At 33.2% G+C, this 21,321-nt stretch overlaps 1 protein-coding gene across 1 annotated transcript; it reads left to right on the top strand.

Annotated features, from left to right (window-relative positions):
- Positions 1-611: 611 nt before the first annotated feature.
- LOC131954247 (cyclin-G-associated kinase) lies at positions 612-21,243 on the top strand. Its single transcript, XM_059317823.1, has 25 exons — positions 612-892; positions 8,514-8,575; positions 8,867-8,926; positions 9,054-9,168; positions 9,605-9,741; positions 10,100-10,225; positions 10,334-10,423; positions 10,612-10,747; positions 10,983-11,123; positions 11,522-11,690; positions 11,996-12,048; positions 12,219-12,367; positions 12,509-12,631; positions 12,832-12,965; positions 13,118-13,231; positions 13,419-13,499; positions 13,680-13,797; positions 14,004-14,083; positions 14,366-14,559; positions 14,713-15,783; positions 16,317-16,415; positions 16,608-16,793; positions 17,116-17,261; positions 17,756-17,932; positions 18,228-21,243. Exons 1-25 carry the CDS (start codon positions 760-762, stop codon positions 18,327-18,329), a joined length of 3,996 nt encoding a protein of 1,331 aa, XP_059173806.1. The 5' UTR covers positions 612-759; the 3' UTR covers positions 18,330-21,243.
- The last annotated feature ends 78 nt before the right edge of the window (positions 21,244-21,321 follow it).

The following is a 21,321-nucleotide window of genomic DNA, read 5'->3' on the forward strand; positions in this document are numbered from 1 at the left end:
TGGTTTAAGCAATGGCTGTATTTTAAAAAAAAAACTATCTTCCCTGGGCGCCCCCCCCCATATATTTTTTTTTATATTTATAATTCAAAACTGCAGCTAAAATGAGCTTTTAATTTTTTTTTCCAACCCAGGTCGGCGCCCGGGGACATATGTACCCCCCCTTCCCCCCCCCTTTGCTACGCCTCTGAGGGACAGCAACCCATCTAGGACAGAACATTTCAAAACAGCTGACTTGCATATTGCCTTAAGGCATATAGAAACAAATCCAAAAAGAAAAACATAACGAAGTGGGAGTCAACTCAATATATAACATTTTGACATGGAATGCTTAATTTTTTTGGATGAAAAAATAATAGAGAAATAAAACTATTAGACAAGAACGAAGAAGAAAAACAATTTTTTTTTAAGTATTAGGCCTTATATAGGTCCTATATCATGCAAAAAAGTATAAAATTAAAAACAGATCAATAGGTCTTCGGGTTTTCGCTATTCTTATCAAAATCCCAGTATATTTCTCGTCGTTTTTAAAGTCTATCGCAGTAGCCATAAAACTACGGGTTGGATGGTATGCAGAAGCTTGCAGCGGTTTGCAGTGATTAGGGCGACCTGTTTCCGGTCATCATAATGACGTCAATTGATACGCCAGCTAGTAAACTTTCCATCTAAACAACATTATTAAATGTAATTTTAATTATTGTAATTATTGTTATTCTCAAGGAAACCTAGTTTAATTTCGTGTTATGAGCATTTATATTCACCATGGCAGACTTTTTCAAATCAGCATTAGGTGGAATTATAGGAAGTGGACAAAATCGTGAAGGCAATGATTTTGTTGGACAACTTGTTGAACTTGGCAACCAAAAACTAAGAGTGAAACGTCTTATTGCCGAGGGTAAGGAAAATACACTGTAGTTAAATTTCTCTAATATTTTAGATAGCAGCTTTGTAGTTTTTATTCAACTTTAGGCCTAGATCTATATACTATTACTATCTGATACTAATCAGAGTTATCTCTGTAAAAAATAAGTGGGTCAGACATGGGTGTCTGAGTGCAGTTGAGCTAGACTAGACTAGACCTCTAGATCTAGACTAGATTCTAGATCTAATTAAAACTACCAAGTTAATGAAATGTTAACCACAATAAACATTCAGATAAGAAGAGGAAGCAGGTCATTAAATAAAGTGCTTTGCGCATCTTCTTCTGGCTAGATTGGCCAAATGTTTATTAAATTATTATGGCATTCTTAACTTTTTAGCACCATTTCACGTAGCTACAACATGGCAGAAAGTAGGCCTGTATCAAAAAGTGAATAGCTGGCTCAATTTTGAGTGTCACATCTAAATGCATAAGTAAAAAACTATAAATCAATGAAGTCTAAAAGAAGAAAATTAGACATTCAAGTTTGCTAGTTTTGAGAAAAATTAGTTTAATTAGGCCTGGTGGTGTCATTGTTATAATCATTCTTTATATTTTGTAATTAGCAAATTTAAAAAACATTTAGGCCCCCTAGTTGTTTTAATTTTTTTTAAATAATACACACTACTGAAGTATGACAAACTTTTAAAAATAATAATCATTAAAAAAGTTTAAAAAAAAACCATGTTTTCTGATTGAACTAAAAAGTAGAAAATAAATGCTATACATCACAATAATGCAAGCGATCACTCTACTATAAGCGATGAAAAACGTGGGGCGCCGAAGTAAAAGTTATATTACTATTGATTAGATAATACTATTGACTTTTATTAGGGAGCTTGTAGAGAGTCAGCAGTATTAGAAACTGTAAGAAAATCACGGCGCCCCACGTTTTTCATCGCTTATAGTAGAGTGATCGCTTGCATTATTGTGATGTATAGCATTTATTTTCTACTTTTTAGTTCAATCAGAAAACGTGTTTTTTTAAAAACTTTTTTAATGATTATTATTTTCTACTTTTTAGTCTTTGTCTGTTTGTTTGCATTGAAATCTTGCTATCGATTTTATCTTTTCACTTTTTTTATTTGGGTAAACGAAGACAACTCGTAAAAAACACGTTGTGTGAATACGTTACTGACTAGAACACATAGATTTGAACCCGTGTCGAGTGGGTTAGCAATTGTGTGCCCAACCGCTCGACTGGCCACCAGTTGTTACGTTCTGGTTGTTTGTAGACAAACACCGTTTGACAACTACTCAGTAAGCAAAAAGAGGGAGAGTACCGAACCTTCTTTTCATCAAATTACAGTTACTGGGTTATGTCCCTTTTCCCCCACGTTTTTTGTACAATTATATAGGGGTATAAAATGATCAATAAAATGTTTCCATGGATCAATTTAGTAATAATAACAGTTGAATATTCTATTGTCATCCGAAACAAAGCTTCCCTGAAAATTTCAGCGCGCTAGCTAACTGGGAAGTGCACGAAATTTCGATCGCAAGATTTGATTGGAAAAACAAACAAACAAACAAACAGAGGCGAAAGCAAGTTAAAGAAAACGTGGGAATAAGTTAATTTGTAGTAGGCCTAAATAATATAGGCCTACATGAAAAAAACATTGTGACAAATACAAACATAGGAAACCATAACAAAAAAAAACAAGCTTTATATGCTACATAATATTAACTGGAATGCTAGGTTTTTACTGCTTCACTTTTCACAATTTTTGGTCACCATGAAATGAGTTACTTTTAGTTACTAAGTTTTTTGTAAAATTGATTATATCAGGCCATAAATCAGTTTAAGCCTTTTTTTTAGTGTTTCCTTAAAATGGATACACTTTGCAGTTGAATTAGAATAGGTGAAATAATTGGAATTCAATGAAACACTGTCCACTGATGCAAATTTTATATTTCTAGTTTTATTAGATATTGTAAAAAAAAAAAGGTTTTCTGATCCAAACAGTGATTTTACAAAGCCTAATATCTATAGGGGTCCATATATAATAAGGGAAAAAGTGGGTTCAGGTTAAAAGGTAAAATTTTTATAACATATTCTTGCAAAAATTATTTTAAAAAATGCTCTTTTATATATTGAAATTTTTATTAAATAGTTTAAATATTTGTTTGTGTGCTATCATTTTAGTTTTAGAAAACAGATTTTTACTATAGCTAAATATAATGGGGAAAAAAAACAAGCTAGCTTTAGGATTTAGGCCTAAAGAATTTTTTTTTGTAATAAAGAAACCACTCTAAGTCATTGTTTGAGATCAAAGGTCACTTTCAGTTTCAATCAGAACCCAGAGTACTAAATAATTCTTATTTAAGTAGTTTAATAATTGCACATATTTCCAGCATAGAAAGGAAGGTCAGTTGTTTATGGTCTTACACTGAATTAAATTTTAATTTAAAAATGCTGCAAGACTATCAGTGTTTTAATTCACCCCAACCAGGAAACCCTCCCTTCCATACAGGGGTAAAAGAAAAAAGGAGGTTCAACCTTTGTTAATGGTAAGGATCAGAGTTTACCACTCAGAATCCAAGTGATGATTGCTAATTAAAGCAATTAATGCATTAAAATTGTTTGGTCTACTATTATTTAAATTATATCATCATGATTTTTATCCATACCTCCAATAATTGTAGACAAGTTGAAGTATAGAAAGTATTTTGGCCCAAATGGCAGGGATGTGTGATTTCTCTCCATAATTTCACTATTTTGACACCCTTATTTCTATCTGTGATTTGCTTTTGATGAAACAGTTATGGACTTGTCTTACATATAAGTCAAGTTTTGGAAAAGCCAGTGGTTTACAATCAGCTAGCATATTTTGTTACATTTGACTTGCAACACACCTTTACAGTTACCTTATCTTGCTAAATCAGCCTAAGTCACCGTGGGCTGTATAGTTCTTCTGAGGCTGTCAAAGATTATTACTGATTGAAAGACTTTTTGTGCATGGATAGTTGCATACAGTCAAGACATAGCATTGTCACTAGATAAAATAAAAAATGTCACATTCTCTTCTGATAATTGGGCATCATTTGTGTTTCTTCAATGATGATTATATCATCATTACGCATATAAATTTGTGATAATGGTGTATTAACTTAAAGTTAAATTGTTTGCTCACAACAATATGTGTAAAAAGTTTCATTCTTAAAAACTTGATTACAGACATAAAAGTTCATTATTTTTGGAAATCACTTATTTTGTTCCTAAGAAAAAAATTGGGTGGGAAGCCCTGAAGTTGTTATAAAATCTGAAATAATTCAGTTTAAAAAAACCCTCCTTTCTTGGCAAATGGATGTAATGAAAAATTTAAAATTGTAATAACTGTTAGCAGACCAAAAATCTTATAAGACATTTATTTTTATGGTTTATTTTCGTTTATTTTGTCTCAGTATTGGTTTATAGTTATACGAGTCGACTTGCGGCATACCATATGCCGCTTTTTAGTTGTTTTATTTTCTATTTTTCAGTAATTCATAATTTGTGAATTCGATACTACCCCCCCCCCCCCCCCTTTCCCCCCACCCGTGAAAGCATCCGTCCGTGACGACAGTTTACAGATGACAATGAAAAGATCAAGCAGAACTTCTTACCTCTCCTTAGTTTCAAATCGTTGAAAAACTAAATTATCTGCCCCTAATAGTTGTCACTAATTTGACCCGGCTCTACGATTGTAAACATTCAGGGTGAACCACAGCTCACCAGACTGGCGGGGGTTGGGGTGGTAATGAAATGGTCGTTTGCACATGCATGGAGAGCGAGAGAGGGGGCGGGAGGAGTGTTAGATAGTCTGCATCTATCGTATTATCCATGAAGAAAATTATATAAATATTATTAGGGAATAAAAAAAAATTATGACAATGAATAATGCATATTTAAATATATTGTAAACAATGAATGTATTTTATTTCACTAACTACAAAACTAAAGTGCAAAAAAATATGATAAACAATAAATCGCATGACAATGACATAACAAATTTAAAATAAAATTAACTGTTATTGTTTTGCAGATTTTTCTTCTAATAGGGAGTAATAAATAAAAAAAAAAACTACGTATAGACCTCAGTTATTTTTATAGACTTTCTGCAGTTATATTTTCACGAATGGCCCTAGTGGCTAAAACCCTAGGACTAAAAAATAAACATAGTGTTCAGATTAACAGGTTTCTGGCATGTGAAGTAATGTCATCATTTACTCTACTTTTTAATAGTCTCACATTTATATTATGAGTTTTAGCAACACTAGCATTTTTTTTCATTCAGATAGCACCACACAAACTAAATATCTATCTAGAGTTAGTGTTGGCCATGGTTTAATGAGTAAACAAAATCAAAGACTGGACCTATGAAAATTTGATATTATTTTACATATATATAGGCCACATTTATTGTTGGATGCTTACAAATACCTATTGAATACCCAGGAGAGATAATTCCTCTGGAAAATTGATTGTCATAGAAATAAAATTATATATAAGGAGAATATGAACGAATCAAGTGCTGTATGAAATATCCAAAGATACATTAGTGGCATAAATTAAAAAGGGAGATTGATGATTTCCTGCAGAGATTACATCAACTCACTGAAGTGTGAAGGCTGTGAAAGACTTAATATCAACAGATCATTTTCAAAATTATTTGGCAGAAAAGGGGTGGGGGGAACAGTATATAAAGAGGAAATTTTAAAAATTATTATGCTTATATTGTAGATGTGACAAAACATGATAGACGCACGGCAATGGAGATGTATTTAGCTTTTTATTTTAGCTCTTTGTTACCAAACCAGTTTTAAAAATGCTATAACTTTATTATGATTATAATTACCAAACTAAATAGAATTCTTACTAAATAGTTAATTGGACAAAGTACAAACCTTGCAATAATAATGGTCTGCCAATTTTGTAATAGGCACAGATTGCAAGTTACTGAATGGGCTTAGCACAAATATTTTTGTAGAACTGCCTACTGTTGCAGTTATTCGTAACAATAGAGGAGTTTTGATACATCAAGAAAGAGGTAAGAGGTGGGGGTCTGGTCAGTTTTCCTCAGATTTTAATTATGAGGTGTACCACTTTTTGGGATTCACGGATCAGCAGGTCATACATCTTTCGTTTTGTTTCATACTTTGCACTGGTGAGCGGAAGCTGTTGACTGAAGAGCAGGTCATCATTAAATGGGTATTGGGGGTTCAGATTCTTTGAAAATTACGTGTTTACACAATTAGTTATTGTTAAATTTCCAAAAAATGTTAAAAAGTTGTTTAAATCATAGAACAAAACTACAGTTTTCTTTAGTTGTAGAAGTATACAATCATTTATAGTTAAGCTAAGGAAAGTTTTTTTTTTAAATTTTTCAGCAATGCTTGTTTTTTAAATAAATTTTCTGTAGTGTATATTGTATCTTCAAAGTTGGTAAAGAAAATGTAACATCCATAATTGCATATTTCACATTCCTTTTTTTTTAAAGTAATTTTGTAAGCTTTTTATATTTCTAAATTTGTTTTATAATCCCCCTTTTTTTCTATTATGTTGTAATTCTTCTTCTGCGTTCTTAACAGTAAGATTTGATGGGATTTCCACCAGTATAGTTAATTATTACGCTTCAATGTGTTCTGGGCCATTTAGGCAGTTGACTCCAATGTCTATCAGCTTTTCTTTCTGGATTTTTTTATGATTGATATTATCAGTATTGATTGGTAAGAGGTCTCCCAAAAAAACTACACTTCTTTGAATTTCTGACCCTTTGTATTCTGTAGGTATTGAATCAATGGTGAAGAGTCATGATGTTTTTGTTTTTTTTTTGTTTCAATTGTGCTACCATTTTTTAAACTGCCACATAGAGATTTATCAATAACAATTAACAACATACACGGTTGACCCGAACATCTGGGACCTCAGAGTTGGGTGGGGAGATGCTGGTCACGTAACAGTCTCTCTATCTACATTGCTGTTGGTGCTGTTTTTGTGGACCAGTTGTTGCCTTGTTATGAAATAGTGCCAAGATATTGCACCACTGTAAGAAGTGCTTGGTGAAAAGGCACAGCTAGCAGAGCAATCCAATGCTTTTGTTATCTGCCCAGTACATTTGTCATTGTCCTAAGTACTCATCACCATCATTCATTGTTGACTAACAATGGACAATTTTGATGTATGTATTTGCCCTTGTTTTCATACAGTTAAACAGTAAATACCAATGTGTTTTAAAGTGTTTATTGAAATTGAGAACATGTCAAGTGGTTTTGAGTGTTCAAAAATAAACTTCATATTACAGCGATGGGTGGAATTCTAGAGTTAAATTGAGAAATTACTAAGCTTTTAATTTGAAAATTATCCTTAGTTACAAGATTTTAGCTGGTTTTTTTTTATTTCTGACGTAATGTAATCATCATATGTGGTCATTCTAAACGGTTTTCTTACACAGGTTTGTAAGAAAACCTGAAGCTTTATAGCTCTAGATAAAACTATGTGTCAGTCTGATGCAGTTAAACTTTAGTAAAGGCTTTCCTTTATGAAAAGTTTTAAAAACATTTGATGGAATTTCTACTGTCATGAAATTATTCTTAACCCATGATATATCACTTATTCTAGAATGAACTATCAAGCTATACATTAATTAAATAAACTAATTGATTTGCTGTTTTGTCTAACATAATTGAAATATATCAAGTCACAGTTTAGTTAGAAAAGAGACAGTACCTATAAAATAACTTAAGCTTTCCAAATGTATACAGCTTGTTATATTTGTAAAAAAAGTTATGTTAATTTTTTTTAACATTCCATTTATTATCTCATGTTATCTATCAACATGTTTTCTCAAATACTGAATCTGCCTTTATTAGTTCACAAGTTTCTTATCCTAACTGCTGTTATAATTTTACCAAACATTTTCTTGAGCCATTAAATAACAATTCCCCTGCAAATGTAGTTAGGGAATACACCAATAAAAGAAATGTTCTACTGTTTCATGTAACTGCGGAAGATCAATTAATGTAATCTCCAGTTCTTTCCTCCTCTTGCTCCTTCCCTTGGGTGTTGATATAAGCCCACACCATCCCTCTCTCTCTAGCCGCGTGGCAGCGTTCTACAGTAGAGCAAGTCAGGGGACCACAGATATTGAATTATTGATTGCTTTTGCTGGCACACACAGCTAAGCATTGGAAGGCTAGTGTGGAAATTGTTGGGCCATTTTCATCTTTAGGAGCTTGTTTGCTGTGCTGGCATATTTATTTCATGTGTGTTGCGTGGTGATTCTTTTGTGGCAGAATTCACTTCTTAAACTGTTGATTGTCATATAATTAGACAGAAGTGCTCAATTGTAGAGAAACTGACATCTTGGTTGAAGTAATTCAACCAAGATAATTCTAGACCACACCTTCTTGTAATCTTAGAATCTGAAAATGGTTTATTTTCTGCTTAAAAGCGTTTGATTTTAAAAAATTGAAACTTAATATTTTAGATTCCTTATTCCAAAAAGATTTTAAAATATTTTGGTCTCAGAATTACATGTATATAATCTGTGGCTATGTAACAGAACTATCCTAAAAGTATCTGCTTCTATTTATTCAATAACAATATTTTTTCCAGGTGGATTTGCATTTGTCTTTGTAGCACAAGACATCACAACTGGAAAGGAATATGCTTTAAAGGTAATTAAAAGTACACCAGTTTTTATTTTTATTTTTACAAACTTAATTGTATTCATTTCTCTATGTAAACAGCAGTTAAGCTGGTACTGGCTTAGATTCAACAGACTTGAGCAAATACTGTAATACATATTAGATTAGGGACTCCATCTGTCTATTATTAATGAGATTGCTAGGAGCTTGCAAGCTGATGTCCTTCAGTTCTTTCCATAGCAAGCCATGTGCTGTATCCTGCTCTGTATCAGTAGCAGGTGTCACTTCAGTCAGTAATGAGTGTTTTTTTTGATTTTACAGAGGCTTCTGGCTAATGATCAGGAAAAGAACAAAGCTGTATTGGAAGAGATCAAATACTTGGTAAGAATCTACTGCTTATTTCTTGTTTAGTAAGATGTGTTTTTAGCTTTGCACAATCAAATATAATTTTTCATCTTTTTTAATTAAAAAATAACATCTCAGTATTGTCTTATCCTTTTTTTTTTAGAAAAAACTTTCAGGACATCCAAATATCATCAACTTTATATCAGCTGCTTCCATTGGCAATGACCAGTCAGATCATGGACAGTCAGAATATCTAATTCTAACTGAGCTTTGTTCAGGTGAGTTCAGTTTGCATGCAGACTGATACAAATCTAGATCAATTGTTGGTTTTTTTACTTAAAATGTATGTAACTTTATTAGAAAAAACAAAATATGATATTTTGTTTTTACACATTGCTTACCCACGTTTAAGTTTAATATTTAACTTTTTTATTATTTTAATAATATGATACAAAAACGGGGTGGCATAGACTAGTGGTAGAGAGCTAGGGTGCTAACCAGCAAGTCTTGAGCTAAAATCCAAGATCAAATTAGCAGAATGTCCCTGAGTTCACCCAGGGAAAGAAAGGCTGATGGGCTTAGTGCTGACCACATGATCCCCTTGTATGCTGCAGTCATTGAAACAGATAAACTCGACTTTATCTGCCCCATGTGTCATAAGCACTAATGGGAAATATGATTATGATGATACAAATGATTTATTAAAATTCTCAGGTCAGCTTATTGATGAGCTAAACAGACAAGGGAAGCCACTACCATTTGAGGATGTGTTGCGTGTGTTCTACCAGACATGTAGAGCTGTTCAGCACATGCACAAACAGAAACCACCAGTGATACACAGAGACTTAAAAGTAAGTACTTTTTTCAAACTTTATAAACATATATTACATGGTTTAGGTCAAATGTAAATGTCATATTTTATGGGATACATGGTCACTTTGTTAATCTATGAAGGTCAAGAGTAGGTTTGTGGTAACATGTTTATCAGGTGTCCTCTAGTCCACTCTACTTTGATAGGTAATTGATTTGTGTTAAGGATGAAAAGGGGTCATACATTTGCTGACAACACAATACCTTCATAAGCAAGGTCACTGATGTAGATGGAATGTACATAATTTGCTACTTTTTATAGTCATAATAAGATTATAATTACCATACTCTAAAAACAAACTCTTTTAAATGTTTAAATTATTTGATAATTTGTTTCAGGCAGAAAACTTGTTGATTAGCTCACAAGGTGCTATCAAACTTTGTGACTTTGGCAGTGCCACGTCAGAGACTCACTCTCCAGACAGTTCCTGGTCAGCTATAAAGAGAAGTCTGGTTGAAGATGAGGTAACTTTCTTGTTATAGAAAACACTAATGTTGCACATGAAATATTGAATGTGTATTTTTGTGTGACTAAGATTATAAGTTGCTATTATATTTCTAACTAAATTTCAGATCACCAAAAACACCACCCCTATGTACAGAGCGCCAGAGATGCTTGATTTGTACCAAAACTATCCTATCAATGAAGCATGTGATATTTGGGTGAGTTCGAAACTTATTAACTGTCCATTTGGCTTTTTTGTATTTTTTTAATGTATCTTTTTAGCACTGAATTTATATACTGTTTAATAAGACGTTCATGTAATCCATTTAACATAGTCCAGTCCATCTCTCTCTATATATATTTGCTGTAAATATTAATTAGGATTACTGCCTTTTCTTTTTTGCAGGCTTTAGGCTGCTTATTGTTTAAATTGTGTTTTTATGATCACCCTTTTGAAGATTCAGCAAAACTGCGCATCATTAACGCAAATTATGTTATACCTGAATCTGATAGAGAATATGAATTATTTCACGATCTCATTAGTAAGCATCTTTTTTAGTTCCTATATCAATTAAGAGAAAGTTTTTATTGAACTTTAATGCTAACTTTTACTTGAGGCTGTTTTGTTATTTAACAAGATAAATACACTATGCTTTATTTAAAACTAAGACATAACATTATAAGCTGAGCTCTAGCTCAACTATAAATTGAACAAAAAAATATTTTTAACATTTTTCCTGCGAAACATTCAAAACTGTGATGTCTTCTTGTGTTCAGGGGGTATGCTTACAGTGAATCCTGAAGATCGCCCAACAATAAACGACATCTTAGACAGATTACAAGAAATTGCGCAGGCGAGAAGTATCAGCTTAAAAGAACCCCTGATGTTTGTTAAGATGGCCCACCAGTCGCCACCAGGTCTGAGCTAATATTTTAAAAAGCTTAAACTTATGTGTAATTAAAAATTTGAACACGCATCATGTAGTAATAAATATTTGAAATTGTTAACTGTTGTTGTGCTTGTAATATAGATAAAAACTTTTGTCATCAACTATTGTATGTTTAGGAATGTTTATATGTATAGCAAGATGTTAACATAGGTTAAAACCTTTTGTATATATTTAGAGTAGTTGGTACAGTATACAACTGGTGTGTCAATTTCATTGTTAACATCTGCTGTATATTTAGGTTAGCTAACAGCTATTAGGTTTGAAAATAAAAGTAAAGTTCACCACTTACAAGAATATGTATAAGTTGACCATGTGCTAGAATAATTAATTTTACAGTGTTATCAATGTTAGAGATTTCTTCCACAGATACACCAGAAAGAAGACAAGGCTATGGCCACCCATCTGCTAACAATGAGAGCAGCTTTGGTGTTGGATCAACTGCTGGCTCTCTGTTCAACTCTCTTAAAGGGGGAGCTGGCAGCATGTTTAAGAATATCAAAGATGCTTCCAGTAAAGTCATGGAAACAGTCACAAAGTAAGTTCACATTGTTTTCATATCCTTGCATGACAGTGTAAGGGCGAAACACATGAGGGTTAAGCTTGAAATACCACGGTTCAACAAGCTATAATGGATATTCAACCTCAAGAAGGAAAAATTAGGCTTCAGGGCATATTTTCTGACTTTACAGGTCATCTAGATTATGCTTAACCTTCCCTGTGAATCTTGTATATTGCCTTAAATATCTTTATAGTATAGCCATTTTATCTAGTGTTTTTAAGCATAATCATATTTCATTATATTCATATATTCATGATAACATAAAATTTATTATTCACCAGTACAATCAACAAAACAGACCTGGATATATCTTACATAACTTCTAGGCTTATAGGTGAGTAGTTAATAGTTTTTTTTTACTAAGTACCATCTTTTTTTTGTTTTTTAAGATATTTTAACTGCAGAGCCTAGGAGTTAGTTCAATAAAACAAATTTAGTTTTCATGCTTTATGTTCCTGAACAGTAATTTGCACTGAACAGTAATTTGTACTTATTCTTTCCCAGTTATGTCATACCCTGCCGAAGGGATGGAATCTGCATTTAAAAACAGTATAGACGATGTTAGGAATTATCTGGAGTCACGGCACAGGGGATCATATGCAGTGTACAATTTAAGTCAGAGGGGATACCGCGTGGCCAAGTTTGAAAATAGGGTAAATATTTTTTATCCTACAGTTTCAAATGTTTTGTTCATAAAAGTCATTCTTCACTCAACTATGTTGAAATCAAGCTATCTAAAGTTTTAAATTTCAGTATTTATACTGTTGTATAATGTTCTTTAAACTGATTTCTAGGTGTCTGAATGTGGATGGCCCCCTAAGAAGGCTCCACCGTTGGCAACTTTGTTTGCAATATGTAAAAATATGCATTTATGGTTGAGACAGAAACCCAAAAATGTTTGTGTTGTTCATTGTCTGGTGAGTTCTTTCTATCCACTTCCCAATAAAAAAAAAATAGAATATTGTTTAAAAGTATACTAAGTTTTTGTTGTATAGTTTTTTTTTATATCTGCAATGACTGGTCATAGTTTTGTCATTTTATTCAAGTTTTTTTTTTTTAATTCCCTTTTTTTCCTTATCAATAATTGTGAGTTACTGAATTTGAATACTTTCATCAGGATGGTAAATCCAATTCTGCCTGTGTTATTGGAGCATTTGTAACTTTTTGTCGCTTGTTTGAAAATGCATCTGCTGCCATGCATTTGTTTACTGCTAGACGATCCCAACCTGGGCTTAGCCCATCACAGAAAAGGTACCAGATTTTTTTTTGTAAATTAAATGCTATGTAACTAGGTATTTGAATTTCTAATTGTTAAGCAATCATTTCCTTTATAATTTAATAGAAATTGTGATTTGGTTATTTGAATGTTCCTAAACCAAATATTTTCTCTCCTTTTTTTTTAGATATATAGACTATGTAGGACAAATGGTATCTGACACACCAGTATTTCCTCATTCTCTGCCTGTACTATTGAAGTCAATAACACTGAGACCTTTGCCCTTATTTAATAAAATGAAGTAAGATGTTCACAAATTGTTTCATTTCAATAGCTTTATATTTTTGTTAGGATGAAAATTTTAGTTAGGAGTTAAGTAATTTTTGTTGTTTAAATATTAAACTACCATAACAGTTGTATGTGATTTCTAAACTATTGTATACTCATTATTGTCATAATTATTGAATAATTAAATAATTGATCTACAGAAATGGTTGTACACCTTTTGTTGAAGTTTACGTTGGAGAAGATAGAGTGTATACCAACTCCCAAGAATATGAAAAAATGAGGTACTTTCTTATTTACTAAAGAAAAAACTTTTTTTGTTTGTTTTTATGTCAGCACAAATAGAAAACTACCAAATCCTTGTATTAGAAATAGAAAGTATTCATTTTACTCATTATAAAAGAATACATTAGAAAGAAACTCTTTATGTAGCATCTAAAATTGTTAACAAATCTAACCTGCAGACAATACACATTAGAAGATGGAAGAGCTGTTTTACCAATCAACACATCAGTGACTGGAGATGTAACTATTGTAGTGTACCACGCACGTTCCACATTTGGTGGGAAGATACAAGGCAAAGTGAGTGAAATCTTTTTTTTAAACATTCATAGATTTTTACTCTTCTGTTATTTAAAAGTTTTTTTTTCATTAATGTAAATTATTTGATAAGTTTTATTTATATGAGCACTTTTTTGCTTGTTGAAATATCTTTTGTTTTTAAACTGAACTTTTAGCTGTGGTATGATTTCATTCTATAACCTTTTGTAATGTTACCATCAAACCAGATTACATCCATGAAGATATTTCAAGTCCAGTTTCACACTGGTTTTATCAAGGAAGGAGTCAGTGAGTTGCAGTACAATCAGTAAGTCCGGCAACCAGAATTTGTTTAGTTAGATTTTTTTAAGGGCTTTTAACTTATCAACTACTTTTAATGTTATAAATAACTATTGTTAATTTTAATGTTTAAATAGTACAACAGTTGATTTAATTTTTGGCTGTTATGTAAATGCTAATTCAATAATATAGTATTGTATCAAGTTTTTTCTGGGGACACTGCAGTGGTGGTATTATTATGTCCTTTGAAAAGATGTGCAATAGTCTCATGCTTATGAATAAATGAATGTAAAAAATCTATTATGTGCAGGTATGATCTGGACCAGCTTGACACAGCAGACAAGTATCCTGACCTGTTCTCAGCTACCATTGATCTGGTTGTGTCCTCCAGTGGGAAACCTCAGACAGACAAGAAGCCTTGGGAAAACTTCCCTATTGATAAGCTCACTCCCAAAATACTTTTCTCTTCCAAAGACGAGATACACCAGACTTTTTCTGAATTTGGTAATTCGGCTTCATTTATTCTATAGTTCTTCCTTAAATAGTTCAAACGCTTAGTTACCTGTGGAGTACATTTTTATTTAAAAAACTATTTTCAAGTATGACCCACTGCAACAAATAGACCTTGTTTATAAAATCAGAATCTATTTATCGCAGGTGTGTCTGATAGAGCAAAGACCCGCATGAGCCGAGCCTCCAGTTTTGATGCAGAGTCCCCCGTGGAATCCCCCAGCACCCCAGTGAAACAAACCAAGCCCCAGGAGAGAAGACCTGAGCCAGCCAAGTCATCAGTCAACGGCAACTCTTCTGGCGTGGGCCACTTCTTTTCCACCCTCACCTGGCAGGATGATGGGGACGAGGGGGCGGTACCTGCACAACCCACAGAGTCACACATGGGTCTGCTGAACAACCAGTCCGACGAGGAAGATGATGCTTTCAACAGCTTCACTAGGAACAGAACCAATGGAGATGTGCCTAGCGGGTATCAGACAATCACCGACAATGATGGGAAGAAGCCTGAGAAGAATGTTGACCTCTTCAGCGATGAGTTTGGAGAGCTGGCCTCTGCCCCTTCCCAGGGAGAAGTGGTGGACCTTCTCAACATGAACACTGCTAAATCTAGCCCAGTGGATGCTGCTTCCAACCACATGGACCTCCTGAACATTGGTGGTGATCCTTCTAACGTGGATCTATTAAGTGGACACAGCTCCAAAGTTCCTCAGCCAGCCAACAAAGCTGATCCAGACATACTGGGAATGTCTAGTTCAGAAGACACCTTTGACCCCTTCCATCAGTTTTCCGCAGGTCCCTCACTGGCGACCACCAAGCCTGACCTCATGACATCCAACACACCAGCATTTGATCCATTCCAGAGTTTCCCATCCGGCACCTCCGCTGCTGTCCCACCGAGCATGTCCACGTCGCACCAGCCTACAACAGACGATGACTTCTTCGCATTCATGGAAGACACAAAGTCTGCAAAGAAAGACGCTGAGCCAGACCTCATGACGAGCTGGAATGCGACTGACATTAAAAATTTAGCTGGCATTTCCAAGCCTTCCCCCACCCATAACCTGACTCCTGGGGTAGGAGGTATGCATAAAAGTGCCAGTACAGGGTCGGCTATGAATTTCAGCAGCATGATGCAGGACCAGGCAGGCAGAAGTTCTCCTCAACCTGGGATGGGCATTGGACCCATCCCAAAGATGGATCCATTTGCTGACTTAGGTAATTTTCTTTTCCAGATTCCATTTTGATAGGTATAATTTGCTCAAAAGGCTTAGTTACATAGACATTGAGCAAATAGTTTGTTTTGTTTACTTGAAGTAAATGTCCCTTTTCGAACCTGACTTTCCATGGGCCAACTGAAGTAGAGTTCACCAGTTTCTTTGACCTCGGCATAGGAAGGGATGGTGTGTGCAGCACTATGTCCAGCCGTCTTTACTTTCCTTGAGTTTGGTACCCAAAAGAGCTGGGTGGACTCAAGGACGTACGACTGACTTGAACCCAGATTCGAACTCAAAGCCTTTTTAGTTGGCAGTCTAGCACTCTACCGCTAGGCTACGCATTTTGGTTTACTTACTGGCTGGAAATTTAGCTTTGACAATAATTGAAGATTTTTAATAGAAACAAAATTTAATAAACAGCTGAGCTAACTATTATAAATATTATTTAAAAAGTAATTAGAAAATACTTTTAAGAACTTTTAGGAAGTTCAGAAAATGATCTGTTCAACATGTTTTTAAAATGTCTAAATCTAGGAAACTTGGGGGCCAAAAATACCTTTAAAGGTTCTGGTTCAAACTTCAGTCAGCGACCACAGCAGCCAGGTGTAGGTGGCATAGCAGGGCCTTCTGCTGGTAAATTTTTATTTTGTTTGTCTCATTGAGATAAATTAACCCCCTTAACAACCAAGTCTATTAGGAATCTACTTGATGGTGTTGAGTCAAGTGTTGACTCTAAAGTTTCTCTGATGCCAAACCCAACACTGTCAGCACCTCATCAGCATTTAAGATGTGAATAAATGGTAAAGTGAGTTTTGTTATTGACAGGGTTTCAGGGCTTGAGTGGCAGCCCACAGCCTCGACCAGCCTTCCAGTCACCCATGAGCCAGCCAGTGAGGCCCCAGCAGCAGTCACCACAGCACAGGCCCCAGCAGCCACAGACCTTTCAGAAACCAAACTACTCCAGCAGTGTTATAGGAGACAGGGAGGATAGAGCCCCACGCAAGTCCTTTGGTATGTAACTGTGGGGACACTGTCCAGTAAAGTCTTACTTAGATGTCATGTATTGTTTCTGTGATAGGCAGAATATAAGTACATTGAAAGACCATTGGTATATAAATAACAGGAGATTTTGATTATAGGTTCATGCATGGTGCTTGTTAAAACATTCTGAATAATTTTCATAAACAGTTGAACTCATGTAATCTAGTATATTGAAGGTTATTTTATTATACTTTAAGTACATCATTAATTAAAGAACAGGTAGTACAGTTATAATTTCAACAGTGTTTACATCAAACCACTGATGATAAAAATGTGAACCATTTGTTATAAGGACCAAAACCAAAAGTTAGTGCAGACACCTTTAATGATTTACTTGGGGAGCATCAGTTCACTAGTCGCAAGGACAATGAACCCAAGACTTTGGGAGACATGAAGAGGAAGCAAATGGTAGAGGAGATGGATCCTGACAAGTTAAAGGTATTTCTATTTGATTCATAGATTTTAGTTGCCAATATTTTGAACAACATTCTCTCAGGATGTTGAGTGTTTGACCCCAGGAAGAATGATTAGAACATGTCAAGCGGAAAATATAGAATCTTTAAAAATCTCCTGGCTAAATAATTTGGTTCTTATAGAAATGCAGCATCTATAGAGATTGTTTTTACAGCTGTAATTGCTGTCAGGGTTAAGGCTTTAGGTTTAGGGTTGCTGTACTAGCAAAAATGTCTTTGTCTACACCCAACCTGTTTTTAGTTTACATTATTCATAATATGTTTTCATTTATGAAAATCACTTTTCTCAACATTTATTATTTAATACAACCAACCTATTGTAGTAGTTTTGTCCCTTTGTATTGTTCCTACCTGAAGTGCACTAATTCAACTATCACTCTGCTGTACTCCCAATGAGCTTATATTCAGTGTTTAACCACATAAACATTTTATATTTCTTCACCTCTTGTTTTCTTGCAGATACTGGAATGGACCAAAGGCAAAGAGAAAAATATCCGTGCTCTTCTCTGCTCTCTTGGCTCTGTCTTGTGGGATGGGGAGGCTCGGTGGCAGCCTATAGGCATGCATCAGCTGGTCACGCCTGACCAGGTCAAGAAGATTTATAGGAAGGCAGTTCTATCTGTGCACCCTGATAAGGTCTGTAGAATTTGTGATCAGATAGGCTTATCTAGAATTGTTTTGGGATTTGACCTGTCTTTTCCCATACTATTATGTTAGTACTTTGACCTTTAATATTCGCTGTAGGTTGCTATTTATAAAAGATTGTAGTCTATTTCAGTTCCAATGAGCTCTACTTCAACAGGCCTCAGAACTTGAAAGATCTCTCTAATCATATTTAATTGTAACTCTGTATCATTTGGCATATTTTCATTCCTCTTGGACTTGCCATTACGAAATGCACTAATTTAAATTGTCTCTGTTGTTTTTTTAGCTCACTGATGATCCAAACCAACCCCTAGCCAAGCTGATATTCATGGAACTGAATGACGCCTGGGCCAAGTTCGAAGAAGAGGGTTGCAAAGCATTGTACTAAGAGCATTTGTAGGTCTTGTAGTTGTTGCCGTAAATTATTCATTTATGCAAATTGTATGCAAATTAGCAACAGCATAAGCATCTGCGCAGCTAAGATGGTAGTAATTTATTTCAGGCTAGGCATGTTTAAATGCAGGTACCCTTGTGTTGTTTTTTTTATTCACTGCTATTTGTAAAACTTTTTTCAGATTAGCTGAGCATCAATGTTGCATCATCAGGATCTTTAGGAATTTTAAAACTTTTTTTTTGTTAGAATTGTATTTATAAACATTTTAATTTATTAAATTTGTGTACAAAAAACAGTAAAAATGTGCATTTAGTATAGACATATTTCTGTAGTTATACTTATTAAGTAGCTTTTATTTACAGTGAAGCTTAATCTGTTGTATTGTTTAAAATTGTTTGTAAAAGCTAAATTAAGCTAATTATATTATACTTAAAAATGCTGTTGTCTATTGTTAGCTGTCGCAAAAATCATTCAGCTAGATAATTCGATTAATTTGAAATCAGTTCTTTTGTTTTAAAATTTTGATTAATACTTTTTAAAAATTGTACAGTAAAAAAATCTTGAAATTTGCTATATGTACCGGTATATTCTGAATACTTTATGATATAGTGAATTAGTCAGAAGAGACAATGTTACTGTAAAGTTTTTAACCAAATACTTGTTTTAGCTCTTTTTCTTGGTTCACAGTCATGGACTATGTTCAATACTTCCAGTTCTAGTTTTTAAATTTCTTTTACTTTATGAATGTAAAAAAAAAATGAAATATTGTATAAAATGATGAACACACAAAAAATTGCTGAGATGAGTACTGTGATAGAAAATATTATACTCTGTGAGTGTTTTAGGATGGTGTTGCAGTATGATTTGTATGTCAAAGCTTATTAAAGCCATAATTGTAATATACAAGCATCTCTTGTGGACCAGAATTTCTGCCATCCTTAGATTAAATATTTCATAAATACAGGTGATGATATTTCTTATGTGTACTTAATTCTTTTTTTACTATGTATATTTGAAATATTGTAGGAAAATCTATTTTGGTTTGCTTTTTTGTATGGTTGTGTCACATTTTTTTGTTTTGCTTCTGCTCATTCCATTCTAATGTCAAACAAATTTTATTTTTAGCATGGAGAGAACATTCCTCTCATTTTAAACACTATTCAAAGTGTATAGAAACAACTGCTTGTGATAATTTTATTTGCTATAAATAGAAACGTTTTAATAGCTAAAGGAAAGGTTTATTTTATTGAAATAGATGAGTTGAATTTATCATCTTTATATTACTATATGGTAGTATGTGTTTCTTTTACCAGAAATCAAAACGAATAATTTAAAAATTTTGTGTTACAAACTTTTTTCTAAACTAAAATGACTAAGCATTTGAAGGGGTCTTACTTTTTATAATGTATTTTTTTATAAGTACTGTTTTTGCTTAATTTTGTTCTTCTAATCCCAACTTTCATTTCTAGAAATAGATTTGTGTTCATCTAATTTTATTTCATAACGGTTGTTAAAATATATTCAAAGATATTTAAGGAAAGAAATCAAAGCTGCTATTTATATTTAAATAAAGGAGCTACTGCTCAGTCTAATTTTAGAAACTGCTCCATTGGACAAGCACAAAGTCATTTGCTCACACAACAAACCACATACCTGTACAACTGATTTTTTTTTTGCTTACATTTTTGTACAACTCTAAACCCTCTAATTTAATTTTTTTTTTCTGACAATTTATGCCCAAAATATTTAATGTTTTTTTAAAATGTAAATATTATCATGAGATTATATATTAAGACAATAATTTAAAATGTGGGGCAAGGTTTTAAAAATATAGAAAGGCAGTATCTGTTGTTACAATAGACTAGCTATTAATAAAACAATTGTTAACTTTAAATGTGAATTATTTCCCTTGAAGTTTTTAATTACTGATATGTATTCTTGAAGAGCACTGACTTAGTAACTATTTATTCAAGTAGTTTGAGACATTTGTTTAATATTTAAGCAATACACACTGTTTCTTCATATCCAGTGATTTGTACAGATGAATCCATGTGATTTGCTGTAATAATCTCTACCAACACCTTTGAATATGTTGATAGATTTTAATGGGTTTACTGTTTGTATGTTTAGTCATGGTAATGCTGTTGTTTTCATGTCATTCTAGAGAGAAAAATTTAGAAAATCTATCAATCTTATGAAATTAGTCCTAATGTAGTTTCATTGCATTCATTTTGATGTTCTAATGCTTAGTAATGCAATTTTAAATCTGGGTACAACTAAAGTACCAGTTTTAATGTGTCACCACTGTTTATAAATATTATCTGTACTGTTTAGAAAGCATAGAATATATATTGAGTAATAATTTTTTATACTTTGTATTGTCTTTAGTAATTAGTTAACGAAAAACTTTGTACTTTCTGAACTAATGGTTAGTCTTGTTAAATAGCTAGTTAAACTCTTTCTTGTACAGTGTTTTAATTACACATGCTACTTCTGTTTTTTACTGCTAATAACTTTTAACAATCAGCATGCCGAAACAAAAATACCCCAGCAGTTTCACACTTCTTGTGTTAAACAGCTTGGCATCATTTGTAAAAACCACTAGACACAAGATTCCTGAACAAAGTTAAGAGACAAAGATTAAATGTTTAATGCATCAAGTAGTAAAGACAACAAAATTAGCCTGCCTTGATCATAGAAATTTGTTTGTTTTTAAAACTTTTTTTTTTACATGAAGCCTAAAAAGGTTTTTACTAAATGCTTTTATTTTATATTGTTTTTCATGAAGGTGTAAACATTTTGCTTTGAATAGAAACTGTAGGATTGTACAAACTGATGTGTTTCTTATTCTGTGCAATACATATTGAGGGACTTAATGTTACTGTTTGTAAATAAATAGCTCTAATATTATTTTGTTTTCTTTTCTATTTAATAAAAAGTCTGGAGAACAGTATTCATGAAATATTCTGGAAAGCTGCTTTAAAAA

The sequence above is a fragment of the Physella acuta genome, unplaced genomic scaffold (assembly GCF_028476545.2).
Source record: "Physella acuta isolate Inbredline_101_S28 unplaced genomic scaffold, ASM2847654v3 ptg000985l, whole genome shotgun sequence".
Lineage (NCBI taxonomy): Eukaryota > Metazoa > Mollusca > Gastropoda > Physidae > Physella > Physella acuta.